The following is a 27,295-nucleotide window of genomic DNA, read 5'->3' on the forward strand; positions in this document are numbered from 1 at the left end:
AAGAGCTAGTTCCAGGACAGGCTCCAAAGCCACAGAGAAACCCTGTCTCGAAAAACCAAAACAAACAAACAAACAAAAAACCCAAGTCTTTTAAAAAACTATTCAGGACAGCCTACAGAATGGGAAAAGATCTTCAATAATCCCACATCAGACAGAGGTCTGATCTCCAAAATATACAAAGAACTCAAGAAATTCGTCATCAAAAGAACACAAAATCCAATAAAAAAAAAAAGGAGTACAGACCTAAACAGAGAACTCTCAACAGAGGAATCTAAAGTGGCTGAAAGACATTTAAGGAAATATTCAACATCCTTAGTCATCAGAGAAATGTGAATCAAAACAACTCTGAGACTCCATCTTACACCTGTAAGAATGGCCAAGATCAAAAACACTGATGACAACTTATGCTGGAAAGGTTGTGGGGAAAGGGGAACACTTCCTGCAATGCTGGTGGGAATGCAAGCTGGTACAATCCCTTTGGATGTCAGTGTGGTGTTTTCTCAGAAAATTAGGAAACAACCTTCCTCAAGACCCAATAATACCACTTTTGGATATATGTCCAAAGGATGCTCAATCATGCCACAAGGACATGTGCTCAACCATGTTCACAGCAGCATTGTTTGCCATAGCCAGAAACTGGAAACAACCTAAATGCCCTTTGACTGAAGAATGGATAAGGAAAATGTGGTACATTTACACAATGGAGTACTACACAGCAGAAAAAAATAATATTTTGAATATTGCAGGCAAATGGATGGAGCTAGAAAACATCACTTTGAGTGAGGCAACCCAGACCCAGAAAGACAATTATCATATGTATTCACTCATAAGTGGTTTTTGAACGTAAAGCAAAGAAAACCAGCCCACAAATCACAAACCCAGAGAACCTAGACAACAATGAGGACCCTAAGAGAGACATACATAGACCTAATCTACATGGGTAGAGAAAAAAACCAAGATCTTCTGAGTAAATTGGGAGCATGGGGACCTTGGGAGAGATTGAAGGAGAGGGAAGGAGACAGGAAGGGGAACAGAGAAAAATCCAGAGCTCAAAAAACAAAAACAAAAACAAAAAAACTAGTCAGGAGTGTTATGGCTCTATAAATAGAGGCATATAGGAACTGGGAATGTCTGGTGTGTGCATAAAGGTGATACTATGTAAAAGTCACATCATTAGCCCTACGGAAGGCAGTCACACGCAAGAGTGAGGAGGATGTAATATGCCTGCTGTGGGGACTTCGTTCGTGCATCCACAGATCTTATGTATTTGTTTTATTCCAAGGAGTGTGCCAAACGCTTGGCTCGATCACCAGGCACAGGACATACAACTCTTGTTCAAAATCAGGAAGAATGTTCTGAAAGTCCAAGCTATCTAGACATGAACAGGCTTCTTGAAGGCTCCCTAGCCTTCCAATAATCAGGAGGAGGCCAGAGCCTCACTTATTAGAATGGGCTCTAATGGCTCTGTTGTTGAGTAAATTAACATAAAATCCCTTCCTGTCCAGAGATGCGACATTCAGAATTTACTCTGGCAGGCTGTTGCACGCTGCATTGAGATAGCCTGTCCTGACATCCTCTTTGCCCAGCCTTGACCTCCCAGCTGTGTGCTCCACATTCTCTGACAGCTAGCCATGGTGGGCCGGCTAGCCTGGCGAGGAGCTGCCATCTGTGACGGGACGATGGCGTTCTGGTGAATTTGTGTGGGCTCAAGGAATGTGGCATTGAAGCCATACACACACAACCTGCTTAAGAACATCCCATGGGTAGGAAATGTTTTCTTCCTCTTTAGCCTTACTCTGTTGCCATGCCAGGAGGGTACAATGGTGCCTTTAACAGGGGCAGCTGGAAGGGGGTGTTGGCAGCAAGGCTGGAAGCAGAGTGCTGCAGCTGGGGGTGGGGGCAGGGGGCTCAAGTTCATGTCCAGGAGTGAGCCTGCATCGGGTGCCAGTTTCCAAAACAAAACTGTTTCTCAGAGCTGGTGGTGGCGGGTTGCCTCAGAATTGCACAGAGGGCAAAGCCGTTTTCTCTCTACAGCTCCACTTCTCCAAGTTGAGAAAAACTTTGGTATGTTCGGGCATTCTTACTCAGGATGCAGATGAACGGGCTCTGTCGCCTCTCTGGAGAGCTGAGGCCAGTGCCCAGATGGGATTTTCTAAGAGCCCAGCTCCATTAAGCAGAGAGAGATTGGTAACCTTAAGACCTGGCAGGGCTCCAGGGCAGGTAGCCTTCTGGGCTCAGAATGGAGGGCTTTCTCCTGCCTTGCAGGGTCACTTGCTGCAATCTCACTGCCCAGCATTTTCATTGCCTTGCTGGCTCGGCCCACTCACTGTTTGAACTCAGTTCGGTGGGAAAGAGGTGGGAGAGCCCTGGCATTTCCTGTCCTGGTTCACAGTTGCCCAGACCCTCTGCGACAGCTCTGAGCTGGGCGTGGGATGTCTTCCCACTTCTTGTGGGGATTAGGAGGTCTGAGTGCCAGGCTGTTCGCTCTGGTATCCATTTCCCCCCTTGTGTTACTAACGGAGCAGGTGCCTCCCCTTCGTTCTAGCGGCTGCCAGCAAAAAGGTGTGACATCAAGTGGTCATTGGCAATTTCTATTAATGTTCACACTAAATATGAGAGTTTCACACTTCCATTCAAATCAGCAAATCACAACTGGGAAAGTACTTCCTTTTAGGCTCTTTGCTGGCTCTGTGACCACAAAATGAAAAGAAAGCGAACCAAGCGATGCACACGACAAGCCCTGAAGGGGAGTTGGCCTGTCAACTAAATACCCACAGGCATTAATTAGTTTGGACAGAAGTTTAACACAGAGCTGTCCCTCTGTGGGTACCCTGGCATTGTGGGGGACAAGTGGGGCTGGCATCACAGACCTAAGTGTGAAACTTGTCTGGTCTTAGAGTATTTATTGTATTTATTTTGAGACAGGGTCTCACTGTCTCACAGCCTTGGCTGGCCTGGAACTTGCCATGTAGACCAGGCTGGCTTCCAGCTTACAGAGGTCCACCTGTCTCTGCTAGGATTTAAAGGTGTGGGCCACTGTGCCTTTAATGATGAGTGATTATTTATATTCACGAGACTTTATGAGGCTAATGCACGAGGTACAGAGTTGTTATGATAATGAAATAAGACACTGTATGGATGTGCTAGGATTTGTGGGTTGTAACAGACTTGGAGTACACGTATTTGTGCATAAGGACATTTAGTCAGTACCTTGTTAGAGTCTCTGCCCTTCATTAAAGAGCCAGTTCTGAGCTGGGCGGTGGCGGTGCAAGCCTTTAATCCTAGCATGGGAGGCAGAGGCGGGTGGATCTCTGTGAGTTTGAGGCCAGCCTGGTCAGATTCCAAAGCTACAGAGAAACCCTGTCTGGAGAAAGAAAAACAAAACAAGAGTCAATTCTGTTCTTTCCATAACCTCACAGGCATTGGAAGGACAGATTTCTCTTCTGCATTCTATAAACCGCATTTGTTTAGTCTGTTCTTTGTTCGCCTGTCCAGTTGTGAAGGGAACAGGAGGATTGGAATAGTTCTCCTCTCTGAAGTACCTGAACTGCAGAGTGTGGAAAGGATCATGTAGTCTTTTCAACCTTCTAGACTAGCTCAGGAAGCTAATGCATTTCCCACGGACAGGCTCTCACTGTTCCCTTACCTTGAAAGACACATTGCTTGGGGGAAGTTATTCTTTACCAAGGGACTCTGGCAGACAAAAAGCTAAGCTTTCTTGGGGGCAAAGGTTAACTGACAGAATCTTCCAGAAACTCGCAAGGGACAGGGCTCTAACCTGGAATGCCGGTGATGGGGCTCCTGACCCCAATCCTTTAAGATTCTCTGGGGCCAACCTGTCAGACACACTGCACACCACCCAGCTGTTCCTGAGAAGCTGTAGGGATGAGACTTAATCTTGAAGAGTCATTCCCAAGTCCTTGGAGACACAGAGTATGCTATTGTCACACCGAAGACAAAGGAAAATCAAAGCAATTCACCGAAGAAACAAAGGCACTAGAAGAGAAGGGAAAGATAAAAGCACATAGGCCAACAGAGCTGGGTGCGCGCTGCAGGGTGCACGTTGGCAGGAAATACGAGAAGAGGGTCACTTGAGGGAGAGAAGTTGCAATCAGAGCCGAAAGCAAACAATGGGACTTCACAAGGGGGATTAAGAAAAACAGTTTGTCCTGAGTCAGCGGAACACTGTTGAGTCCATGAAGAGACTTGTAGTCAGCGCACGGCACGGGTGAGAGGTAGGGAGGCCTGCATCGTATTACTGTGTTTGCAATGGCTTTCATGAATTGAAACAGGCCAGTAACCCTGGCAGTGGTGGTGTCTGGTTGGTGAGACCGAAGGGGCCCTAGCTCATTAGAACATGTGACTCCGGCAGGCCTTGCCCTTCTCCATTCCCTCTGCCTTCCTGAAAGCCTCTAGATTACATTCCTAAAGCTGGCCCCTTATTTGGCCACTTCATCCTCCTGAGGCTGCCCACCAAGGTCCAGCTATCAAAGTACTGAAGCCCAGCAATCAAAAGCCCCCTCTGGCTCACCTAATTAACATGTCCAGTCAAAACACACCACCGCATCCTCGCTCGTGCTAACCCAGGCCTCCCCTTTCTCTCTTCTTAAAATTCCACCTGCAAGATCATTTGCTGCTGTTTTTCTGCTTGAGTCAGAAAGCAGCCACTTTAACTTCTCTTCCCCACTGCATAAAGGCTTTCTCTGTGAAAGCCTTTGGGTGTGGTTTGTGTCTAATCCGGGGTCTGAGAGGAAGTCCCTGTAGGGTCTTTTAAATAGATGGTTGGTTACTTTTTTGGTGTTTTTTCTCAATTTTTTTTGATGCGTTTGTCATTTTGACCTTTGAAATCAGTAGAGATTAGTACACATTTTAGGAGAAAACACCAGGAAACCAAGGCCGGTGCTTCTGGGGTGCTGAGACCTGGCAGATGGGCTGGAAAGGGAAGTTGGAATTGGTCAGAACTGCCTGGAGGGGCCGCACTGGGGCTGGTGCTGGTCCTGGGGGCCCATTAACTTGATTGAGGAAGTAAGTTCACCAGGAGACTCTCACCCCAAGATGCCCTGGCTCTGTTTGTAGTTTTTTTCCTCACTTCCTTCTACTCTGATTGGTTGGGCTGAGTGGCCAGTCCCACTTATTTGCTCCAAGTTCTGAAAGGCTAACAAAGTTCATGTCATACCAGAAGAAACCAAGGCTTAACACTCATTCTTGTCTTCCAAGTTAAGAGTGTAAAACAGCAGGGGGTGGTGGGCCAGGCAGGATCAGAACACCCAGTTGGTCCCAGAGAGCCATGGTTTCTTTTCTATCTGACGCTGGCTGAATGAACTTGATCGAGTTTATTAATCTATGACGTCCTTGATTATTGTCTTTTGAATAATAATGGCATCGATGAGGTTGGTGAAGTGATTGGGGGTAAAGGCATTGTCTACGGCTCTGTAACAGTTTCCTTTGGGATTGAAACATTCCCCAGCAGGGAAACTCTATAAACAGGAAGGTAACAATTCAAACAGCTTCAGGAAGTCCCTGAAACTGACCAGATTCACTAAGCTCCTCCCTATCAGAGTGGCAGAGTCATGTTGCAAAGATCTAAGACTAGACCTCCTCCTTGGAAGAAGCAGATGCCAGCTGAGCTACCTGGAAGAGGCTTAAACCAACTGAGGCACCTGGGAAGGGGACTCTCTAGTCTGTTGCCCTGCCCGCAGGCTGTGTAATATGCTCCAGGTTCCCAGCTTCTGTCACCCATGCTAGGGTGGGCTTTGGTGTCACAGATGTCTTTGAGTCATTTCTGGTTGCATAAACAGTCCTTCCCATATTCCTGTAAGTAACCCCAGTAAAACTCACTGGTCCACCAAATTGGATTTTAGTGGTATCCTTGCTTTGTTCTGTTGTGGGTTTCCTATGTGGGATGAGTAGACCTGTATATTGGGTTTCCCCAGGAGAAGTTTTGTCACACAGCAAATACCCCACCACCACCACACACTGCAGTTTAAAATGTCCCACAGGGTTGAATCAGCTAGCTAAGGGGATCTGCCCAGTCTTAAAATGATCTGACTCAGCGCACACAACTGTCTATAATTCCAGTTCCAGGGTACCCGACACCCTTATACACGCATGCAGGCAAAACACCAATGCACACTAAAAAGAAAAGCATCAAAACACAATGTGGATAAGAATGCTAAATGCCACTGACTTATATACAATTAGTTGTATGTTTTGTATGGTTATTTGTATGTTTTATGAATTTAACGTCCATTAAAATGTTTAGCTTCCTCCAATTTGTCATTAAAAATTAAAAAGGAAATGTTTGGGGCCTTGTGCCAGCCATATCCAACTCAGTGGATGACCGGGATCTTGCGTATAAAATCCTAAATTCTCAGAACACAGCTTGTGTGTGTAAAGAAGCTTCATAAAGCAGAGTGTGGTGGGCTAGCCGGTCATCCCAGGACTCAGGAGCCTCTCAGCAAGTCTGAGGCCAGCCTGGGCTACACAGTGAGTACCCATCCAAACAGCTACATCATGGGGACTTGTTTAAAACAAAAACCTCTGTAAATCATGAGTCAGGTCACTTTGAAGATTGGGCAGATCCCTTTAGATAGCTGATTCAAGCCAGCTACATTTTAAACTGCAGTGTGTGTGTGTGTGTGTGTGAGCCACAGCACAGGAGTGGAGGTCAGAGAATGGCTTGTAGGACTCCGTTCTCTCTTTCCACCACGTTCACACGTGCATGCGTGTGTTAAAAAAAGAAGGCAGACGGGGGGGGGGGGAGGCGCTTCAGTTTTACCTATACTATTTCTTTAATCAAAAACTGTTTAAAGGACTGATGCGATATTGATAAATATTGAATGAGGAGGAAATAGATTTACTTCCCTTACTGCTAGAGTCATTGGTGTACAGCACAGCCATCCCTCCCACAGCTTCTAGATCTGGACGCCCTTCCCATCTGTCCTGAAGGTGGTAGCCTTTTCTTGTGAACAGTACCTCAAAGATTAGATTAAATACCAACAAACTGGGGGATTTCTTATTTTTAACCTGGAAAACAAAACAAACTGCCACGGAATGCAAGATGAATCCTCCAGTTGAAGCCTGCCTGCTTCGCCCCAGCTAGCTCTGAAAACCTTTAAGATCCTTGGCGAGGCTATTCTGGGCCTAAGGTGGGGGTGGTGACTCAGTGCATCTCCTCATGCCAACCTCCTCTCCCCTCTCCACTGCTTTATTCAGGTGAAATCAGGTTAGAACAACTATAAAGGGCCTCTTGAAAGCCAGCTCTGAGAATCGGCCTGGGAACAGGGCTGGCCTCGTCGGCGGGGCTGCACTCACAAGCCAGCATCTTTGTTGAACACACCGTTCAGATGCACACCTACGGCTCCTTGTCATGTATTTCTTAATGCTCCCTCTCCATAAGCAGATCTCTTCGTGCCTGTTCTTAAATTTATCAGGCAGAGCAGAAGGAATAACGAAGTGAGTAATCAACATACAGGACACACACTGAACCTCCCTCCCCGAGAAACCTCTTACTACTGCTTCCGGGCCCTCAGCTCCCAGGCCAATCAGATGCAAGCCTGAGTCAGGTCAGCTAGGCTGTACTAGCCGGTGAAATCCTACTGCTCCTCATCCTGCCTTCCCGCTTTAAAAACATTATTAGGCCACTGGCCACGTAGGACTGCTTTGTAGATTCTGTGAGACTTAGCATCACTGCCAGTTAAGAACAACTGCCCCAAACCCTGGGAACTTACACTAATGTTGTTAGGAACGAGGCTGCCTGCCGCCTTGTTCTGTGGGTGAAATACTGGGGAGACACAGACACCCAGCTCAGTTAAGTCATTGACACCATGGGATTGTCACTGAACACGGGTGACAGTCCCATGAACCTCAGTCCAGACTCCTCACGATTTTAGTGCCATTAAGTGTCTTCAGGTGAGCAGTGAATCCCGGGGTGGGGTGGGGGAAGGGTGGGGGTGTTATCTCTCCCCTGCCTCAGGCATGGGGCTGGGCTCTTCAAACACGTTCCACGGACCTTTCGCATTTGGTTTCTCAGCACTAGTTAAGTGGGCTTTTGATTAACATGCTCTGCGTGTTCTGTGGACTAGTCTCTCCAGTCACGTGAACGTTACGTCAGAGATGGGACCAACTTTCCAAATTTCTCCTCAGCTAGCTCCAGCTCTGAAAGAAAGCCATGTCTGTGCCACTTAGCCTTTTAATGTAGCCACTCAAACTTCATATGTGCATGTATGCAACTTTGTGTGTGTGGTATGTGTGGTTTTGTATGCACAGGTGTGCCTACGCATGTGTAAGGAGGGCAGAGGTGGTCAGGTACCTCCACAGTCGTTCCCTGCCTCACTCCGTGGGGCAGACTGTCACAGAACACGGAGCACTCCGACTCAGTCAGACTTGCTGGACAGCAGTCCCCGGCTCTGCTCCCCAGTGAGGGGATGACATTGTCCACTGCCCGGTGGCGACAGGTCCTCGCCACCAGTAGTGCTAGCCTGCTCACTGTCACGATGAGCCTCTCCCTGCGCCCTCACAACTGAGACTTTTCTCGGTTTCTGAGCCCTCAGCTTCAGAGTTCCCCATCCGCTAACTGAGGCATGAATGCCCACTCGTGTTCTGTCAGCCAGGGGAGCTGAGGTGCTGTGTGAGGAAAGATGGTTGTAAATTTTGGGACAGTCTTCCGATTTTTCCTATACTGAATTGTTCCTCCTTTCCTCAGGTGGGTGCTTGGACTGTGTCTAGCACTCCTCAGAAGGGTTGTACGGCTGCCTGAGCTGAGACGGAGTTTCACAGTCCAGAACACACATACGCACATCCAAACACGCATCAGAACCCCATGCACACTTATGCAGCTACATACACATGCATACAGATATATGCACACAATACTGTACACGTGCATGCACACACATGTATACACACATGCATACACACATGCGCACACATTTGCAAAGGCACATACATATGCATGCACACAAATATACCCACATGCACATAAACAGACATATGCACATGTACACGCACGCACACATGCACGCCCGCGCAGCAGGAAGACACTGTGCCAAGGCTGGAGGATTTGCTGAGTTTGAACACTTGGTGGATAAATTTGGTTACTAGTTTCCAAGCCCAATTTACTCCAAAACACCTGGGATCTTCCCTTTCTAGTTTCGGCAAAGAACTCTCGGTTGAGCTACTGGATGCATTGGAGCCTTATTTCAGAACGTAACAATGTTTGTTTCCCTGACTTGTATTGTTACACCGACATGCTCTGGCCGGCAGTTGATGCGCTGACTTTTCTGTCCCCTCTTAACTTTCCCCTCCTCTCTCTCTCTTTACTCCCCTAACCCTCCCAGGCTCAGCTTGCGTTTCCATGTCATGGGATGACTCCCTGCTATTGTGGTTTAGAAAGTAGTGAAGGCGGTAGTGTCTGATCGGTGTCTTCCCAGGTTGGCTGACAGCAGCTAGTGAGCCTTGTGCTGTTGTGAATCGCAGCAGCCACCCTGGCTTCTCGTACATGTTCCTCCCCAAGCTCCGGAGCCTCCAGACACCTGCCACTCACCTGCCCTACCCTCTGTCTTTCAGAGTTTCCTCCTGATCATACCCCCCGGGACCCTCAAACACTGTCCTCTGGATGCAGAAATGGTGCCTGTCCCAATCTACTGCCAGCTCTCTGTCACATGACATCCTAGCCCCGACTCCCAAAGCTTCGCTCTCCTGAATACATGCCGAATAGACTTATGAAGAGATGAGGGAAACAGGAAGTGCTTCTTAAAGCTCTCAACAGTTCACAGCCTGGCGGCCCACTCCCTCCCGAGGCCACCAATTCCCTGTGTGGTTGAGGAAGTGCCGCTTGTGACCTGGACCCCAAGGGAACTGTCGGGCATGGCCAGCCTGGAGCCAGTGGGGCGGTCCAGAGAGGCAGGGGAGCTGAGCTGCTGTATTCTGGGCACAGTGTCAAGGCCAGCTGCGGGAGAACAAGGACTTGCTGTGTGTCTGCAGCTGGCCGTGGTTAGGCAGGGCTGTCCCTCACTGGCAGTGTATTTAAAGAGACCCCAGTGGAGGGCGGTGCCAAGTGGAAGAATGCACACAGTTCTGTTTGCCACGCTCAGCTCCTGCAGCTCCTGCAGCTCCTGCAGCTCCTGCAGCTCCAGCTCCCAGGCCCTGTGTTTAGGTCAGCTTCTCCCAGGTATAGGTGGCCTCCGCCATGTAGCACTTGGAAACACAGGCTCTTGGCCTTTGGACCTCTGTGCCCTGTGGCCAAACTGGCAGAAAGGTGCCTCCCCCCATGGTGTCAGTAACCCAGCAACCAAAAAGGAGAGGCCTACAGATGAGTCAAGGAGAGCCTTGTGGAAGCTCTGGCCCTGCGCTTTGTTTGTGAACACTCCCTGTGAGCATGGGCGCAGCCTCCCTTCCAGCAGGGAGTGGCAGGACCTTCCCACTCTGCCACAGGCTTAATCCTATGGAGGGGTGGCTAGGCCTCAACAGAGGCTCATTGCTCAGCAGCTTCTAGACCCATTTTTTTTTTTCAGGATTGGGGCGGGGGTTGATAGGAGATTTCCTCACCTGCTTGAATATGTTTTTTTTCCTCAGGTGCAAAGCAGACTGTAGGCCTGAATGCACAGAGAGGGTGGGATTGTTGGCAAGGAATCCATGGGCAGAGGCCCAGGGAGTGAAGACAGATGTTTGCATAGAAATCTAGTCTCTGATAGGCCAGAGGCATGCTCCTAGCAGTCCACGAGGAGACTCCAGGAGAGCAGCACTGCAAAAGTGGGGGCAGGAAGCAGGCAAGCTCACCAACCAGGCAAAGGGCGCCAACAGGCAAACTGTCTGGGGCAGGCTGCTACAGGCGCTGAAAGTCCTCGGGAAAGCGGGGCGCACCGACAGCATGGGCTGCAATATTGTGGGGCTCAGTTCAAACTGAAAACACGCGGCTCTTTGTTAAAAAAAAAAGTATTTAGAACTTCTAGATGGTGACAAAAGCTTCTCTTCAGATCACAGGAGCAGGGCACAGACCACACACCCACCGCACTGGTCCTGGGCCCCTGCGAGTCAGCTCTGGGGCAGGTGAGTTGGAGGATGCTCTCTGATCAGCTCTCAGCCCAGCAGCACCACCTTTGCTGTGCCAAGGCCACAGTAACCCCGGCAACAGCCTTCTTCCCTTGTCTGTTTGGTGGTACCTGTCTCTTTAATTGGGAATGCACGGCCAGAATGGCTGTGACTGCAGAATCCCAGAGCCGCAAGGATTCACTTGCACAGGGTAAGAAGGAAGCCAGCAACAACTGGAGCCCTCTAAGTGAGGTTGTGGAGACATCTGGGGACAGGGCAGTCTCTGTGAAGGAGACTGGACTTACCTCCAGCTCTATGTGGTCATGAAGCTTCTTGCAGGTGGCTGCAAAGGTCTCCGAGGTGCCAAATTCAAAATACCACAGCTTGTTCTTCATCCTGGATCATGAAGCAGAGAGACATTTTCAGTCAATAGTCTGCACTTGAATTGGTCCCGAGAAAATAGCTCTGCTCTTTGGCCCATGTGGCCCAAGCCCCCAAATTCTCTAATCTTACGTTGCAACACTTGTCAATCAGATTATCAAGGAATAGAAAATTTATCAACATGTTTTTGCCAGAAACTGAAGAAATCTGCTCTTGTCTTAGACATCATGGACTCTGGGTGAAATGCTAATTGTACCCCGAGCTTCCTGTTTAGAGCGGGAAAGGCATGCTTTCCTCTGGAGCTGCATCAGGGAGCCTTGTGGGAGAAAGTCAGCTCGAGGGAGCAAATGACAGCATGCCCTGCTTACTGTTGTTTAAACATCAATGCAGAGAGCAGAGGCCATGCAGCCTTTTGGGACTTAGGAGATGTGCAGTCTTCGGATAGACGGGGGAGGCTCTGGACCAAATCAGACCCCGTCCATGGTGCTCTGTCCATTTTCTGTCTGGGGGAAGCAGAGTGGCAGAACTGGTGCAGATATAGAAAAGGAAGGAATAAAGATGGGTTGTTCGGGAGCCATGGCCACTGTCTTCCCAGGTGTATTTGCATAGGCTGCTCAGCTCTTCTTTAGAGAGGATTTGCTTGACAATCTGAGCTTTACAAAGTTTCAACGTTTTCTGCAGGGGATGGAGAGGAATAAAAATCACTTGGGTGCTTATGAATCGGGCCTTTCAGAGTCAGGCGGGGTCCCCGATACTCTGTGGTTTGCTGAGACGTTCTCCTCAGGAAGTGTCCCTTTGGGACCCCATTTCTTCCATCCCAACTGTCATCCCATTAACGGGCTGGCTGAGAGAGGGAACACCTGTCCAGCTTACAGGCAGACAGATTTTGCTAAGAAAGGATTAAACAAAATGACATTCTTCTTGGCACTCAAGACAGAGGAAGCCTCCTCGACTGTCACTAATCCCGAGCTCTGTCGAAGGGGGAGAAAGAGTGTTCTTCAGAGGAGGGAGGCTCTAGTTTCTTCCAGGGCATAGTGGCTGACTCATCTGCCCACCAACCATGCTTTCTGCGGTTCTCCAGTAGTTCACCTAGCACTGGAACACAAGGCTGCATTTTTCTACCCGATGAAAACTTCTAAGCTCTAGTTTGTTGGGCATTAGCCTGTCTGACTCTTGATCTGTGTGAGAATAAATGACAGGTTGGGGAAAGTGTAGGTCACAGGACTTCATAAAAACCCTGAGAAGCGTCGGGAGTCTGTAGGCCAGTGCTCATGGCGGGCTGTGTTGAGCCATTGCCTTTTCAATCCTCAGGTAGCCCGTGAGGTCTGGGGCAGGCTGAGCCCTGTGTCCCAGCAGGCATTCTCACCTGCGCCTCCACTGGGTCACGGAAGCATTTTCATTTCCTATGCATGCTAGACGGGGAAAACTGGAGGACGGAGCACAGTCCCACATGACCGTTCCTCTGCACAGAAGCATGTGTATGTTGTATCTCACCCAGGGATCTCGTTCAGATGAAGGTTCTGGGTTAGTCACTCATGATGGAGTCCCTGACTTGCCAGTCTCTAACATGCTGTCGATGCTGCTGGTTCCAGGACTGGGGCTCCACCTCCGGTTCTGTGTCAGCATCCTTCAGAATCCCCCCCGGGAACTGGTTGAAAGGCTGGGGCCAGCATTTGATTTGTAGACTCTGACAGCTGTGGAGCAGAGTCCAAGAGCTTGGACTTTAATGGGTGTCCAGATGATCATTATACTTATGGCCGGTGGACAGGGCCAGTGCAGCAGAAGCTGTAAAACCGTTGACAAATATGGAACTATGGAACCTAAAGGAGAGGACTCCTCGGAGGAGCGGCAGGACAGCGCCTTTCAACAGGCAGTGGCGGCCGGAGACCCAGTGACGGGAAACGCAGGTGGTGCCAAACTCCAGGGTCCTGCGTTCCCTCCTGGCATTCCTAGCGGCTCTGCAGCAGGAGACTCGGCCTGCGAGCCTGGGTCTGAATCATGACTTCTGAAAGTTATTGCCTGGAGATTTAGAGTTTTAATAAAAATTTCCGGAAGCCATGGCTATTTTTGCCCCAAAGTGGCTCTTTTGATGGTCTAACAAGGTTAAGAGGTCGCGACTAGGCCAGTACTGCAGAGTAATGGGACCGACTGGATTACCCGACCATGGAGGGCTGTGTGACCTTTGACAGGATGTTTAATCTTTTTAAATCTCACTCTCCTCTGCTGTAAAACAGCGAAGGAGAAAGATCTGCTTCTCAGGAAGGTGGAGAGGACTGAATGAGAAGATGCCCCTCACTCTTAGCTGCTGTTCTTTTACGGGCGTCCCCTGGTGTGTGTGAACAACACAGTAAGGCGAAAATGACAGACCTTCCTGGCTGGGTAGCTGTAGGCTTTATGCATTTATATGTTCTGGGGAGGAAAATACGCAGTCATATTTGTTAGATCACGTGTTTTGACTTTTGGCTAAAAATTTGTTCCCCTCATATCTAATTTAATACATTTTTTTTTTCAAGAGTCATAGACCACATCCTAATCCCTAGTTAATTCTCTGGACTGGTCATGTGGTTGGTCAAAGACGACAAATATGCTTCTGAGAAGCTGAGCCACATGTTTGATGTGGAACAAAATATTTATAAGGGGTTGGAGCCAGGGATCAGTGGGCAAGGGCGCTTGCCACCAAGCTCGATGACCCGAGTTCAATCCCAGGAACCCACATGCTGTTGTAAAAGTTGTTCTCTGACTTTTATACATGCACCATAGTGCTTGTGCATCCAATTCTACAAATAAACACAATGAAAAATAAAAAAAAAAATATTAACGCAGCACGCATTCATTTTGTCACAGACTGGAGAGGAGTGTGTGGCAGACAACAAAGAACAGAATACAGAGTTTCGTGAACCAGACACCTTGTAAAGAGGATAGGGAAGCAGGCTGTTTTGTGATGGGCTAAGCACTGGGGTATACAGAAGGAAGAGCATTCGGTTCTTAATGGGCTGAGAAACAGTCAGGGAAAGTGTCTTTAGGGTAGGATGGTGTTCCTAATGGGCTCAGAAGAATGTAAGGGAGCAGAGAAAATAAAGGGCAAACACTCCAGGCAGAGGAGGAGGCCCGGGAGTCTTCATCTCATTTCCATTGCTATAACAAAACTCCTAGAGTTGGTCAGCTTAAAAAGAAAAGAGGTTCATTTAGTTGGAGGTCTAAGAACAAGGCACTGGCTCAACAAGGCCTTGCACTGTGTCATTGCGTGGCAAAGAAGTGAAAAGGAGAAGCAGGTGTGTGTGTGGAGAGAGGAAGCAAAAGCAAATTGAGGAGCTACGCTCGTTCCGTAACAACCCCTCACAGAGACGAACTAGTTCTTGAGTAAGCTCCCCTGATCCTTCATGACGGCGGGTCCCTTATGATCCAAGGGTCCCTTAAAGCCCCTGCTTCCTCTCAGCCTGGAACTAAGCCACATCCAAACCACAACCCCCGGAAATGGGTCAGGGCAAGTGCCAAGGGGACAGAGAACTCAAGTAGAGGTGGGGCAGGGCGCTGGCTAGCCATAGCTGGAGAGGCAGGTTGGACATGCCAGTGTTTGGGCTTGACCATGAGGCCTATAGGGAGTCACAGGCCATCCCTGGGGGGGAATGAGGCCAGGATGATGACATTAATGACCTGATCCTTTGTAAGGGCTCTGGAGTGTGTTTGGTTTGTGTATGTGTTTGTGTGAGTGTGTGCATGTGCGTGTGTGTGTGTGCAGGTAGTGTGTGTATGTGCAGTAAGTATATGTGTGGAGGCCAGAAAGTGATGTCAGGAGTCTTCTCCCATATTTCTCCACCTATGTCTTGAGACAGGGCCTCCCACTGAATCTAGAGGTCACTACTTTGGCCAGACTGACTGCCCAGGAAGCTCCAGGCATCAGCCAGTCTCTGCTCCCTTGTGTAGGAGCTGGGGATCTGGACTCGGGCCCTCATGCTTGCTCAAGAAGCACTTCACAAATGCAGATTGGAGGCTTGGAGAACAGTTTGGATGTGGTGCAGGCATCCAGAAAAGAATTGCCCAAGGCCTGAACCATGGCAGCGACATGATGCTCAGATAGAGTCAGAGTTGTAGGAGGTGGGATTGGTGGGGCTGGTTGTGAAGGCTGAGAAGTAGCTGATGAGGCATTCAGCATGATGCGTGCAGGCTAGTTCCCAGAGACCAGGGTGCAGGAGGTCAGTTTCCTAGGGGTAGTCTTCAATGTAACTAAAGGATTTTGACTTTGGCCCACGTATCCATCTGTCCATCCATCCAAATATATTGAAGATATATTGACACTTGCTATGGGCCACACACCACATAAGGACCAGCTGTGTGTTCTCCTCACTGAGATTTTGTTTTTTCAGTAGTGTCACTAACATTGGCCCACTGGCCCGTAGACACTCTTGTCCTTCAGATCATACAGAGTCCATCTGGCCTCTGCTAATGCAGGTATTTTGGGGTTAGGAGTGAATGTGTTCTATTCCCACAGCCCCTTGGCTTTGCAGTCTGCTAAACACTTTACTTTTCTATTAATAATGCTATGTGTATGAGTATTTTGCATGTGCCACACACACGCAGCGCCCGAGGACTACAGAAGAGTGCACTGGACCCCGTGGAACTGGAGTCGCAGATGCCCGTGAGCTGCCATGTGGGTGCTGGAGATGGAGCCTGGGTCTGCTATGAAAGCAGGCAGTGAGCCAGTGCTCTTAAGCCCTGGGGTGTCTTTCTAGCCCATCTTTTTTTTTGTGGTTTTTCGAGACAGGGTTTCTCTGTGGTTTTGGAGCCTGTCCTGGAACTAGCTCTTGTAGACCAGGCTGGTCTCGAACTCACAGAGATCCGCCTGCCTCTGCCTCCCAAGTGCTGGGATTAAAGGCGTGCACCACCACCGCCCAGCTCTAGCCCATCTTTTAAACATTCTTATTTAAAATTGCTTTTTTAGAAGAAAGAAGGTTTATTTATTCTACGAGAAGATCCAAAGATTGGCTTCTCCTCTGCCATACCCGTTCCTCCTTTCCCTTAACCATCACAGCCCAGCCCCTTTCCTATCCTTTAGTGGGAGGTGAGAGAGGCACAGTAGCCCATAGTTTGAGGCAGAAGACTCACAGTCCCTTTTCTCTGCCAAACAGAGAACATACACAATGTCCAGGACACATTACTACTAGATCTGGAAGATTCTGCTGTTGAATGTGGCCCCATCTGTCTGCTTCATCCCCTGTTGTACAGACCATAGCATTTGGGGGCTCAGAGACTGGAGTTCAGGCCTTGCTCTGTTGCCTTCTTATTTGGACAGTTATTCAAGTACTTTAAATCCTCACTCTACTGCAAAGTAGAAACATTATCCTCTACCTAGAGAGGTTGTGAAGCTTCTGGGGCAAGTGTGGAGCGCTGGTCAGGGGTTTAATGCATAGTCAGTGCGCAAAAAGTGTCCTTCCTTGTTGCCAAGAGACACAGTTGCTGGAAGCCTCATTCCGCTTTGGCTTTAGAGGTAAGGCAGGAGGGTTTTTTCCCCAGGTGGCCAATATGTTTTGAAGAAGCAAAAACTAACAATGTTTTAATGACTCCTGGAACAGTTTCCTGCATCTCTCTTCCTGAGTTTTCTTTGGCCACCGTTTCTCTTCTTCTCATAATCACCTTGCAGCTGGAAGTGACTAACCCTGAACCATGCCCTAGGGCTGATCTCCAGGTCCTTGAGGCTCCTGGACACAGACTCTGATCTCCCCAGGTGGACCGGTTCTTGAAGCCCCAGGCCCTCCTTTGGGCTCCAGGAGGTTCTTAGCCATGTGACAGACAAGAGTAGCTGATACATGGCTGATTTTGGTTCTGGTTGTCTCAATTCCCTTCAGTTTATAGGAAAATAACATCAAGGACACATGACCTAGCTGAGGCTTTTCATTTGACAGATGAAGGGGGAAGGAAAGGAGACTAATTAAAAATGCTCTTTTATGTTGTCAGTGATTTAAGGCTGGGATCAGTCATCATCCTGACAGCTCTGAATCGGTTGTTTTCAAGAAGGGCCCACAGGTAAAACCCAGCCCGCTGCTCCCCATCAGCACCAGCAGAACAGTGTGTTCGGCTCCCTCAACCAACCTGAGCCTCCTGGTGCCTCTTTTCTGGGAATCAAGGAAGTTTTTAGGGCACCAGGCCTTTGAAGTCATCAAAAGTCAAAACATGAAAACATTTCTTTGGGCTTAGAAGTCTACACAGAGGACGTTACAGTTATTTCTAGCCATAGAACCCTTGAACTGAAGGCATCCCTTCTTGTGGTTAGACTTTGATAGCCAGCTTCCCTGAGTAGCTCAGGACTGAAATAGCTCATTGGGCCTTCTGTGTCAGTCTGTGTTGGGTTGGGAGGCCCGGTGGAACAGATGCTGCCCACAAGAGGGTGTTCTGTGTTGGAAAAACTGTACCTAGCAGAAAGGTCGTTTCTGTATGCTAATGATGCATGATCACAGAGTTTATCTCAGTGAAAGAAGGAATGATTTTGCTTTGTAGCATTTTGAATGAGAGTGCCCCCCCATAGGCTAATATATATTTGAATACTTGGTCCCCTGCTCGTGGAACTCTTTGGGAAGGATCGGGACGATAGTCTTGTTGGAGCAGGTGTGTCATGGGGAGTGAGATTTGAGGTTTCAAAAGTCCCTGCCACTCCCAGTTAGCTCCCTCTTTGCCTCCCACTTTCAGATAAGGCTCCAGCATCATGCCTGCCACCCGCCTGCTGCCATGCTCCCCACCATGATGGTCATGGATCCTAACCCGCTGGAACCATGAGCCCAAACAAAACACTCTCCTTTATAAGATGCCTCGGTCATGGTATCTTAGCACGGCAATAGAAAGATAACTAAGACATGGAGTTTCCTGAGCAGTTGTTGGCGTTTTTGCTACTTTTGCTCAAATAATAAACTAAGATCGGGTCATTAACACAAATGGCAGCCTAGCAAATCAGAAACATGAGAAAGGCACAGGTAGCCACAGCTTAATTGCAGTTGAATGACGGATGTCGTGGTACTGAGATGTTACCTGAGAACATTCTACATCATCAAACTCCAGATGCCTTAGGATGTGTAGTCATCATGTTAACCAAAATCTATGTGAAGAGCTGGTGTGGGAGAATTGTCTGTATTCTGTCAATCATATTTTAAATAAACGCTGATTGGCCAGGCAGAAAGTATAGGCAGGTCAACCAGACAGGAAGTAGAGGCGGAGCGATGAGAACAGGAAAATGCTAGGAAGGAGGGAGCCCATTCCTCTCCTGTCCTGCCCAGATCACCGAAGAAGCAGGATGTGATCTTCCCTGCTGAAAAAGGTACTGAGCCATGTGGCTTGCATAGATAAGAATAATGAGTTAATATAAGCTACAAGAATTAATAAGAAGCCTGAGCTAATGGGCCAATCAGTTTATAACCTAATGTAGACTCTCTATGTGATTTTCTTTGGGGGCTTACTGGCTGTGGGAACTGGGCAGGACAGAAACCCCAACAAGCAGGCCCTTCATGTTACAAAGAGCTATAAAACCAAAACCAACAAGAGGAACGGCAGGTGGGTTTATGTCGGGGGCCAGAATGTCAGTCCTCACAAGTCCATGATTGTCACCTCACAGGTGCAGCAGAGGCCATCTGTGTCACTGGCATCCTCAGTTGCCTGACCATTAGAGGACTTGTCACCACATCTAATCCACTCTGCATGCTGTCCCCTTTGCTTGCTGCTCACAGAATGGGGCACCCGGTGACCCTCAGTCACGGAGCTGTGAAAGGAATAATGCTTTCCGAGAGGCGGCAGTGGCCTTCTTGGTCCAAGGGAAAGTGAACACCCAGCAGTCAGCAAGGGACTTTATAAATAGCTGGGGTTTTTTTATGCCCTGAATGGGACTTTTGTGCCTGCTGGGCCTGCCAGCAGATTTGTGTTGGCTCAGTGTATTTCAGCTTCAAGGAGCAAGGTATTCCCTGGCTTAGTTCCATACTTGGGACAGGATTGCCTTCATGGCACTCAGGAAGACACAGGGTGATGAATGAGGAGAAGACTGGCGGCCAGGAACCAGGAAGGAGTGGCCAGACGTGAAGGGAGGGCAAAGAGGGGAGTGCTCAAGAATGAGCCCACAGGAAAAGCAATAATGGAGAAACTTGTTTCAGATGTATGCTATTCCCTAAGTGTGGAATCCTCTTAATGACCTGCGAAATCAAGACCCTTCTTAAGTCTTACATGTGTGAAACTTTACAGGTAAATATCACAGGTGACAGTTAGCATTTAAATGGGCATTGAGATTCAAGTACTCCCAGCCAGGGAACCACTAGTTCTAAGGACTCTCCTAAGCATAAAGGGATAAATTGCTGTCAAAAGTTCTTTCTTTCATCTCCCCCCCCCCTTTTCCCCTCTCTCCCCTCTCTCTCCTCTCTCCCTTTTTGAAACAGGGTCTCACTATGTAGCCCTGACTGGGTTGGAACTCAGTGTGAAGGCTAGGTTGGTCTCAGGCTCACAGAGATCTACCTGCTTCTCCCTTGTGCGTGCTGGGATTAAAGGTGCTAGCAACCACCCTACCTACTGTCGACATTACTTATTTGTACATTTCATCAGGCTAAAGACCACATGAGATAACTAGTGAATCAAATCCTTTGAAAATATGGAATGAAAAGAAGCCATAAATTTGAAATACAGAAAGGAGGGGCCTATAAGAGGATTGGAGGGAGGAAAGGGAAGAGGGTAAACTTACTTAAGAGTAAGTTCTTAATAAAAATATGGAATGGGAGTCTATCAGTTATCATGTCACTGATGGGTATCAAGAGATACTGAAAGAAAGGCAAATGGATGTTGAACAGTAAGAATGGGAAATTAGAAGGATTTCTCGATGACGAAGATTTTGCTGAGTATGGCATCCACGGAGAGTCGTGGAGATGGTTGGAAACTGTGTACTCGTGGGCCATTAAAGGGTTCCTGTGGAGCTGATACTCCTCACCGGGTCTGGATGTTCTAGGCATCCTCTTTATGTTTCTAGGAAACTGAGTAAGTCTTTGAGGATACTGCTGGGGGAATAGAGTTGGGATGTAAAAGCCGGCTCCTGCCCTGGAATCCACATCCCTTACCACTACACTCTCCCTGGCTTCCACTACCATGCCACAGAGGCACGTTAGAGGAATGGAACACACAGCCAAGCTCGGAAGAGCGAGTGACTAGTAGTTCCCCGTCATGTTTGTAGCTCATGGGAGCCAATCTCAAGGTGGTCTGGCTGTGTTCGTGTTATGTCCTGTGGTACTTGTCAGAGTGGTCTGGGCTCCTCCTTGGTCTTTGCTTTCCAGTTAGCCAAAAGGACCAAGGGGCCAAACCCATATCCTTACACTGGAGACTCTGCTTCTCTTTCCAGGCTAAACCTGACCTCCAAACAATTACAGGTTCCTAATAGTGGCTCTCCTCTTTCGCTGGAGACAGCTTGCTTTTGTGGACTAAGGACACAATCTCCTTTGATAGGCTCTCTTAAATTCTGTCCCGCCTCTGACAACATCTTCTCCAGAGGGCATTCAATCACAATAAAGGCTCCCTGAGTCTGAAATAGTCAGTTTCTCCCCTGTTATCACACGGGGCCATGCACAGACACAGCCCTTGAAAAAGCTTCTTTAAGGAAAGAATTGTGACCGCTAGTTATAACCGCAGCACTTGGGAGGTGATGGCAGGAGGATTACTGTGTGCCCGAGGACAGCGGGTATTGGTAATTGCCACACAAGTCTGACAACCAGAATTCAGTTTCTGGAACCCACTTAAAGACGGAAAGAGCCCACTAGTGGTGGCGCACGTTTTTAATCCCAGCACTTGGGAGACAGAGACAGGTGGATCTCTGAGTTAGAGGCCAACATGGTCTACTGAGAAAGTTCCAGGACAGCCAAGGAAGGCTACACAAAAGAAAACCCTGTTTCAAAAAACCAAATAAATAAATAAGTAAATAAATAAAGGAAAGCTTCTTTGAGACTCATAGTAGGTGATCACCCATCACAACTCAGGATACTGTTCTTCTCTCTGAAATCCCAGCAAGCTGCTCAGACACCTGCTATGGTGATGGACACACCGCCCCTTCCTGGGGAACCTCAGACAGACCTCTGGGAGTAGTCAAGGTGGGTGCCATGTCATCAGGACCTCCCTGTCCTGAGAACCCGGGTTCCGAGATGTCAGTGTCTGTGCTTGCCACCAGAAAACAGCTCCTTCTTCTACCTTCTAAAAACAGCCTTGACAACCAAGAAGAATCTCTTACGAAATGTGCCTGCTTCTCAGCAATCTCTTTCCCCTGCAGGCCCGCTGGCCAAAGTGTTTATCAGTGAACACAGTCAAATACCGGGACAGACAGGAGCCCCGGCTGGGAGGGAAAGAAGTAGGGAAAAGTGACATAGGAATGTGTCCGCCTAAGGTTCTGCACTTAGCTGTGCTCTCCAGCGTTTGTCCCTTCATCAGCTCCCGAAGCCCAAACCTGAAGGTGACTGGGAACATTTAAGACACGTAGGCGAGGACAGCTTATTAAAATCTAAGCCCTGAAGGCCAGAGAAGGCGGGCACTTGGCTGACAATGAGTCTCTGGCTGAAGAAGCCATTTCCTGGCTCCTGACCAGCCAGGGCTATAACCGAGAGCCGAGCCAAGCTGAGCCATAGGTCCACGGTTCACTTTCCATCAGCTTGCTAAAAGGGACCCTCTGGACAGACAGCAGAGCACTTCCTCCCCCAGCCCCAACCTGGCCCCAGCTATCGGGAACAGTCTTGGTTCCCACTGATGGCATGTGGCCTGCATGCCTGAATCAACACAGCTGCTTGACTCACTGAAGGGCTGCTCACTTGATTCTTAAACACACCTTCCGTGGAGGTGTCTCTGCAGTATTTGGTAAAGGGGTCTGACACTTTCTTGGGGGGAACAAAGCTCAGGAGATGACATCATGAAGTCAGAATGTGGGCCAACCCCCCCCCCCCCCCCCCCCCCCCCCCCGCCTTTCTGAACATGATTCTGATAGGTCGGGTTACAAAAGTTCCTCGCTTAAGCCCGTTGTTTGTCATTGTGAGTGTATGGCACCCATAGAAACAGGGTTATGTTGAGATTGGGTTCCCATACTAACCTGAAACAGTCAGCTAAGCCTCCAGTTCCCCAGAGTGCAATGTCTGGGTTTGGAGACAGGTTGGCTGAGCTGAAGGAATCTCTCTGGTTAGAAGCCAGACAGGCTGGGTTCAAGTCATCCTTCAGACACTCACCTGTTCTGCGGCCCTGGGCAAGCCATTGACCTTGTCACTTAGTTTTTTCATCTTTGAACTGGGAATGCATTACACATCTTACAGGGGTGGCTGGGGAAATTGAGACCCTACATATGGCTACATGCTACATACACAGAACCCAAGGAAACCCACTGCCACATACAAACTTCATGACTGTTGTGTTACAGCTTGGAATACACGTGGCACGTCTCTCCTGATCAATGTGGAGTGGGTATCTTGGCTTTTCTCAACTTCCTGGGAAAGAAATACGGACACTCCGTTAACCTAAAGTCCCTGGTGGCGACCTTGGAGCCTGGGCCAGAGGTGTTGGCGAGAAAGTGAAGCAGGAGCAACAAGGGTGGGAGAGGGCATGCTTTGGCGTGCATCGTATTTCTTTCTTTTGCTGACCCAGATCACCAGGCGGGCTGTTCAACCTCCAGCTAAGTTTTCCCGAGCCTTCTGTTCCATCACCGGCAGATGCCTCCTGGTCACATAGGGGCCAAGAAAAGCTGTTTTGTTTCCTCTACCTCTCGAGTTAGGAAACTGTCCTTGAGACAGGCAGAAAATTCACCATGTGGGCAGATGCTCAGATAAATTTCTCCTCCCTTCCCCTCTTCCATCTCCTTCCTTTGTCAGCTTAAAAAACAAAAAACCTTACATTAGAAAAGCATCGGCCAGCACCTCGAATGCCTGGGAAACCTCTATTAGATCTGCTAGCAGGATGCATTTCATGCATCCCTTTGAAGTCTCAACCGTAAGCTCTCTGCCTTGCTTCTGATCTGACGTTTGGGACTTCTTATGCTCGACTATGTGTTCCTAACACACATTTACGTGACTGCGGTTTACATGAGCGTGCCTTCTCTTGTTGCTCGGTAGCACTGTTCCATGGCAGTGTGCTGGTCCTGCAAGGACTCCTCCGGCTTGCCCCTGTCACTGGCAGCTCGCAGACCCTTCTCAGCTGTAGGTCTCCACGCTCCACCCTGTCATTTCCCTGGGTGAACTGCTTGGCACTGCCTCTGCCATGCTTCTTATTTCTAGCTCACACCTGCTGTCCTGGGTGGGCTATGGTTTTAGAGTTTCGTTTGCACGCTCTTAGTTTATCCTCTTTAAATCTCACTCCAAAGCTCCTCCTGCTTGGTCTTCAGGTTCCTGGTTACAAACGTTCCTCTTGGATTATGGGATAAACTCCCGGTTCTTGCCAGGGCCTCTCATCCCAGTGTCAGAATCCATGTTGCAGAGGGACAGTCATCCTCATTCTGGCTTACAGAGGAAGAGGCCACCTCACCTAAAACACTTTGTTCTGCTTTTGCATATTTTCAGTAGGTTGGACCCGCATTAAAGGCTCCCAAAGATTGCACAAAAATGTTCCTCTTAGATTTTTTTCTATGAATATCCAAACATTAAAAAATATTTCCCCTGCATCTTCTTGCTAACTCCCTGTACATCCTGGAGCTTACATCAGCTAATATTGCTTACTGTGAAAAGGGAGCTGAGGGAGCCCGTTGTGCTTCTGAGCTCATGATGCCTTTGTTAGCTGTCCTGCCCTTCGCTTTTGAGGAGGCCTACATCTATCCTCCTTGTTGGAGCCTCATGCTCTTACTTTTTACCCCCAAAACAGAGACTGCACATTTTTCTTGCTTCCACTTGGCATGCATTTCCGAATCAAACTTTGACTCTAGCTTTGCCGACTATCTGGGTCCTTTTCTTTTGGGATAATGTCTTTTATGATACCCTGGAACATTCTGTCATTGCAAACATACTGATTGCTCAAATGTTCATTTTCTGTTTCTAGGAGACTCATTTACATCAACAGCATCAATAACTTGTAGACCAAGTCAAGCAAGAAAAACAAGCCATTGGTTTCCATCTCAGCTTTACATTATAATTCCTCGGTATTGGCATGATGGCTTGGGGGACAGGATCTTATCTGTCTAGGGGTGTACTTGCACAGTGGTTTTCAAAATTAGAAAATTATACATACACACACACACACACACACACGCACGCACGCACCACATACATATGTACACATACACACACACACACTGGATCCCACATTTTTTTCTTTGAGAAATCAGCACCAGGTTTGCTCTTCTGACAACAACTGTCTGAAGCTCCATACAGGTTTGTACCAGGTGCTTTTGTGTGTCAACTTGACACAAGCTAGAGTCATCAGAGGAAGGAGCCTTAGCTGAGGAAATGCCTCCATGAGATACAGCTGTAAGGCTTTTTCTCATTTGGTGATCAATAGAGGAAGCCCAACCCATGGTGGGCGGTTCCATCCCTGGGCTGGTGGTCCTGGGTTCTATAAGAAGGTGGTCTGAGTGAGCCATGGGAAGCAAGCCAGTAATCAGCACTCGTCCATGGCCTCTGCATCAGCTCCTGCCTCTAGGTTCCTGTTTGAGTTCTTTCCTGATTCCCTTCAGTGATGAACAGCAATGCTGAAGTGTAAGCCTAATAAACCCTTTCTCCCTGACTTGCTCTTAGGTCACGGTGTTTTCTCGCAGCAGTAGAAACTCTAACTAAGACAAGGTCACTCACTTTATATCGTCTCTTATGTTCTACCGTTTGCTGGAGTCCCCTCCGCTCCTTACACTCATCCATCCATCTCATCAGTGTTAGCTCCTTGACCTCTGCAGGTATGTGGATGTGTGGCCCTTTCATACAGGCCTTTGTATTTCCTCCTAGAACTCTCAGAAGCTGCTTCAAAGTGCCTCCTCCACTTGTTCCCAGGCTGATCCTTGCCATCTGAGGGGCTGCCATAATTGGCCATGAGTCCTAATACATGTCTTACTTCAAGGGCTCACTGGCTGCTGCAGAGTAAAGGCTCAAGCTGGTGATATTTGCAAAAATTATATGCACTTAATTACCTTTTTAGATCTGGGAAAGAAGCTTTGTTTATATTCATCTTCCCCCCGAGCTTTCCATTTTGACAAATGAAGACTATTCAAGAATTTTAACACCATCCCATAGAGTTTTGATGGCAGAGGGGCAAACTGTCCGGTTAGGAGGCTATCTGGTTCCACACATCTCTTTTAACTCACTGGCTCAGTGTTGACCATCCCAACCTCCTGTCCACGCGTAGCAGTTAGATTGGGGGTCGTGTAGGGTGGAGATCATGATTGTGGGTAAAATCATGACCCAGGCCATCAGCTTGATTTGTTTTATTTTTCACCCCCACCCTCGATTACGAGCTTTGATCATTACTCTCCCCAAGCTCAGAGCCAAGGTGATCTGGAAGAGGAAGGCAAGAACCTGACTACCTGGGACACCGTATTGACAGCTGCAATAAAAGCTTCTCTAAACTCAACAGTTTGAGATTTTAATTTAGCCACGACCTTCTCACTACCTCATGCCCCACAGTAGCCCAGAGCTGGAGACTGCCAATGTACTCTCGGCACATTGTGTTCAAAGGCAATGTAAGGTACTTGGCTTGATTGGCACTTTAAAATGCTTTCCGAGAAGGCCCACTCTCAAGATTAAAGGAGTTCTCCATTGAACAGAATAGAAAATGTCTTGTTACTAGAGAGTGCGGAATTTCTCCTTAAGTGTGTGTTCAGTCAACACGAATATCAGTGACTGCGAAAGTCCCCGACAGTTGGAGGCTCTGAAGTGCATTCTTGGGGCTAGGAGAGCCTTTCTTTCACTGAAGAGCATCAGAAGATTGGGAAATTGGCTTTCTTGGTAAAAAGTGAAGTGATGGGACCCCTTCTCCCCAACACCAGAATTTAAACACTCCTCCCGGCTTCAAAGTAGAGAACTAATGACACTCTACAGAGTGCTAACGGAGAGGGCGCTTATGCCACACACGAGGCCGAAACCTAACATCTTGTCCAGAGCTAAGGCTATAGCAGACGAGAGCCAGAGCACGCGGCATTTGCGACACAGACTCATTGGCTCTGAAGAACCGACAGAAACACAGCTGCAACGGCCTCCTTGCTACTTCCTACAGTAAACAATAGTAATCATTTCTAATGTATTTATCGATCTGGTCTAATTTCTCTATGCACCTTGTGAGATAGTTGTAATTTCTGTTTTATACACCCAAACACTAATAGTCGGGGAAGTGAGTCCCTTCCCAGTGGCTCATAGGACAGAATACACCCAAACACTAATAGTCGGGGAAGTGAGTCCCTTCCCAGAGGCTCAGCTCCTTGCATGTTGAATCCAAGAAAATTCAGAGATCCATGTCTCTATGTCAACATCGGAACCACATGGCCTGGCAGTAGAGTTATAAAGCCGTTTCCTTGAGATTTCTTGATAGACAACTTATTTCACTGATGAGTCAGTAATTCCGATGGAAAGGAAGGAGAGGCTGCTTCCAAAATTTCTTTTGGTTTAGTAGTACGAGTGCTAAAATTTTTCTTTAAGAAATGTTTATTTAAATGTGGAATGACACTAAAATCACTTAACTCGTTCTTAAGAACACTACCCTTTCATTTTGTATTTCAATTTCCTTTTAACAAAATAAGTGCAACTGTGGATAGTTTGAAGAAAAAGATAGGATAAACGCACTAATCTACTAAGCTCTAAGTATAAAGATGGACTTGGTTATATGGCAAAAATTGTTTGCAATGAATGGCAATTCTCCAAAGTTCTAGCTAGTCAAGTACAGCAGATAGATGGCTAAGGAATCCCAGCATTCTTTTCGTCTCCAGGGACACACACACACA

The 27,295-nt window shown here is 48.1% G+C and overlaps 1 protein-coding gene across 3 annotated transcripts in view; it reads right to left on the reverse strand.

The window, feature by feature from the left end:
• Window positions 1–27,295, reverse strand: part of Dgkg (diacylglycerol kinase gamma) — a 211,389-nt gene that overhangs the window by 43,099 nt on the left and 140,995 nt on the right. For all 3 annotated transcript variants that reach the window (XM_013351586.2, XM_005344741.2, XM_026785221.1), the window contains one exon: window positions 11,337–11,427. In XM_013351586.2, the coding sequence (XP_013207040.1) occupies window positions 11,337–11,427 (91 nt within the window). The remainder of the gene's footprint in view (window positions 1–11,336; window positions 11,428–27,295) is intronic.

Source organism: Microtus ochrogaster, chromosome 2, assembly GCF_000317375.1.
Source record: "Microtus ochrogaster isolate Prairie Vole_2 chromosome 2, MicOch1.0, whole genome shotgun sequence".
NCBI classification, from domain to species: domain Eukaryota; kingdom Metazoa; phylum Chordata; class Mammalia; order Rodentia; family Cricetidae; genus Microtus; species Microtus ochrogaster.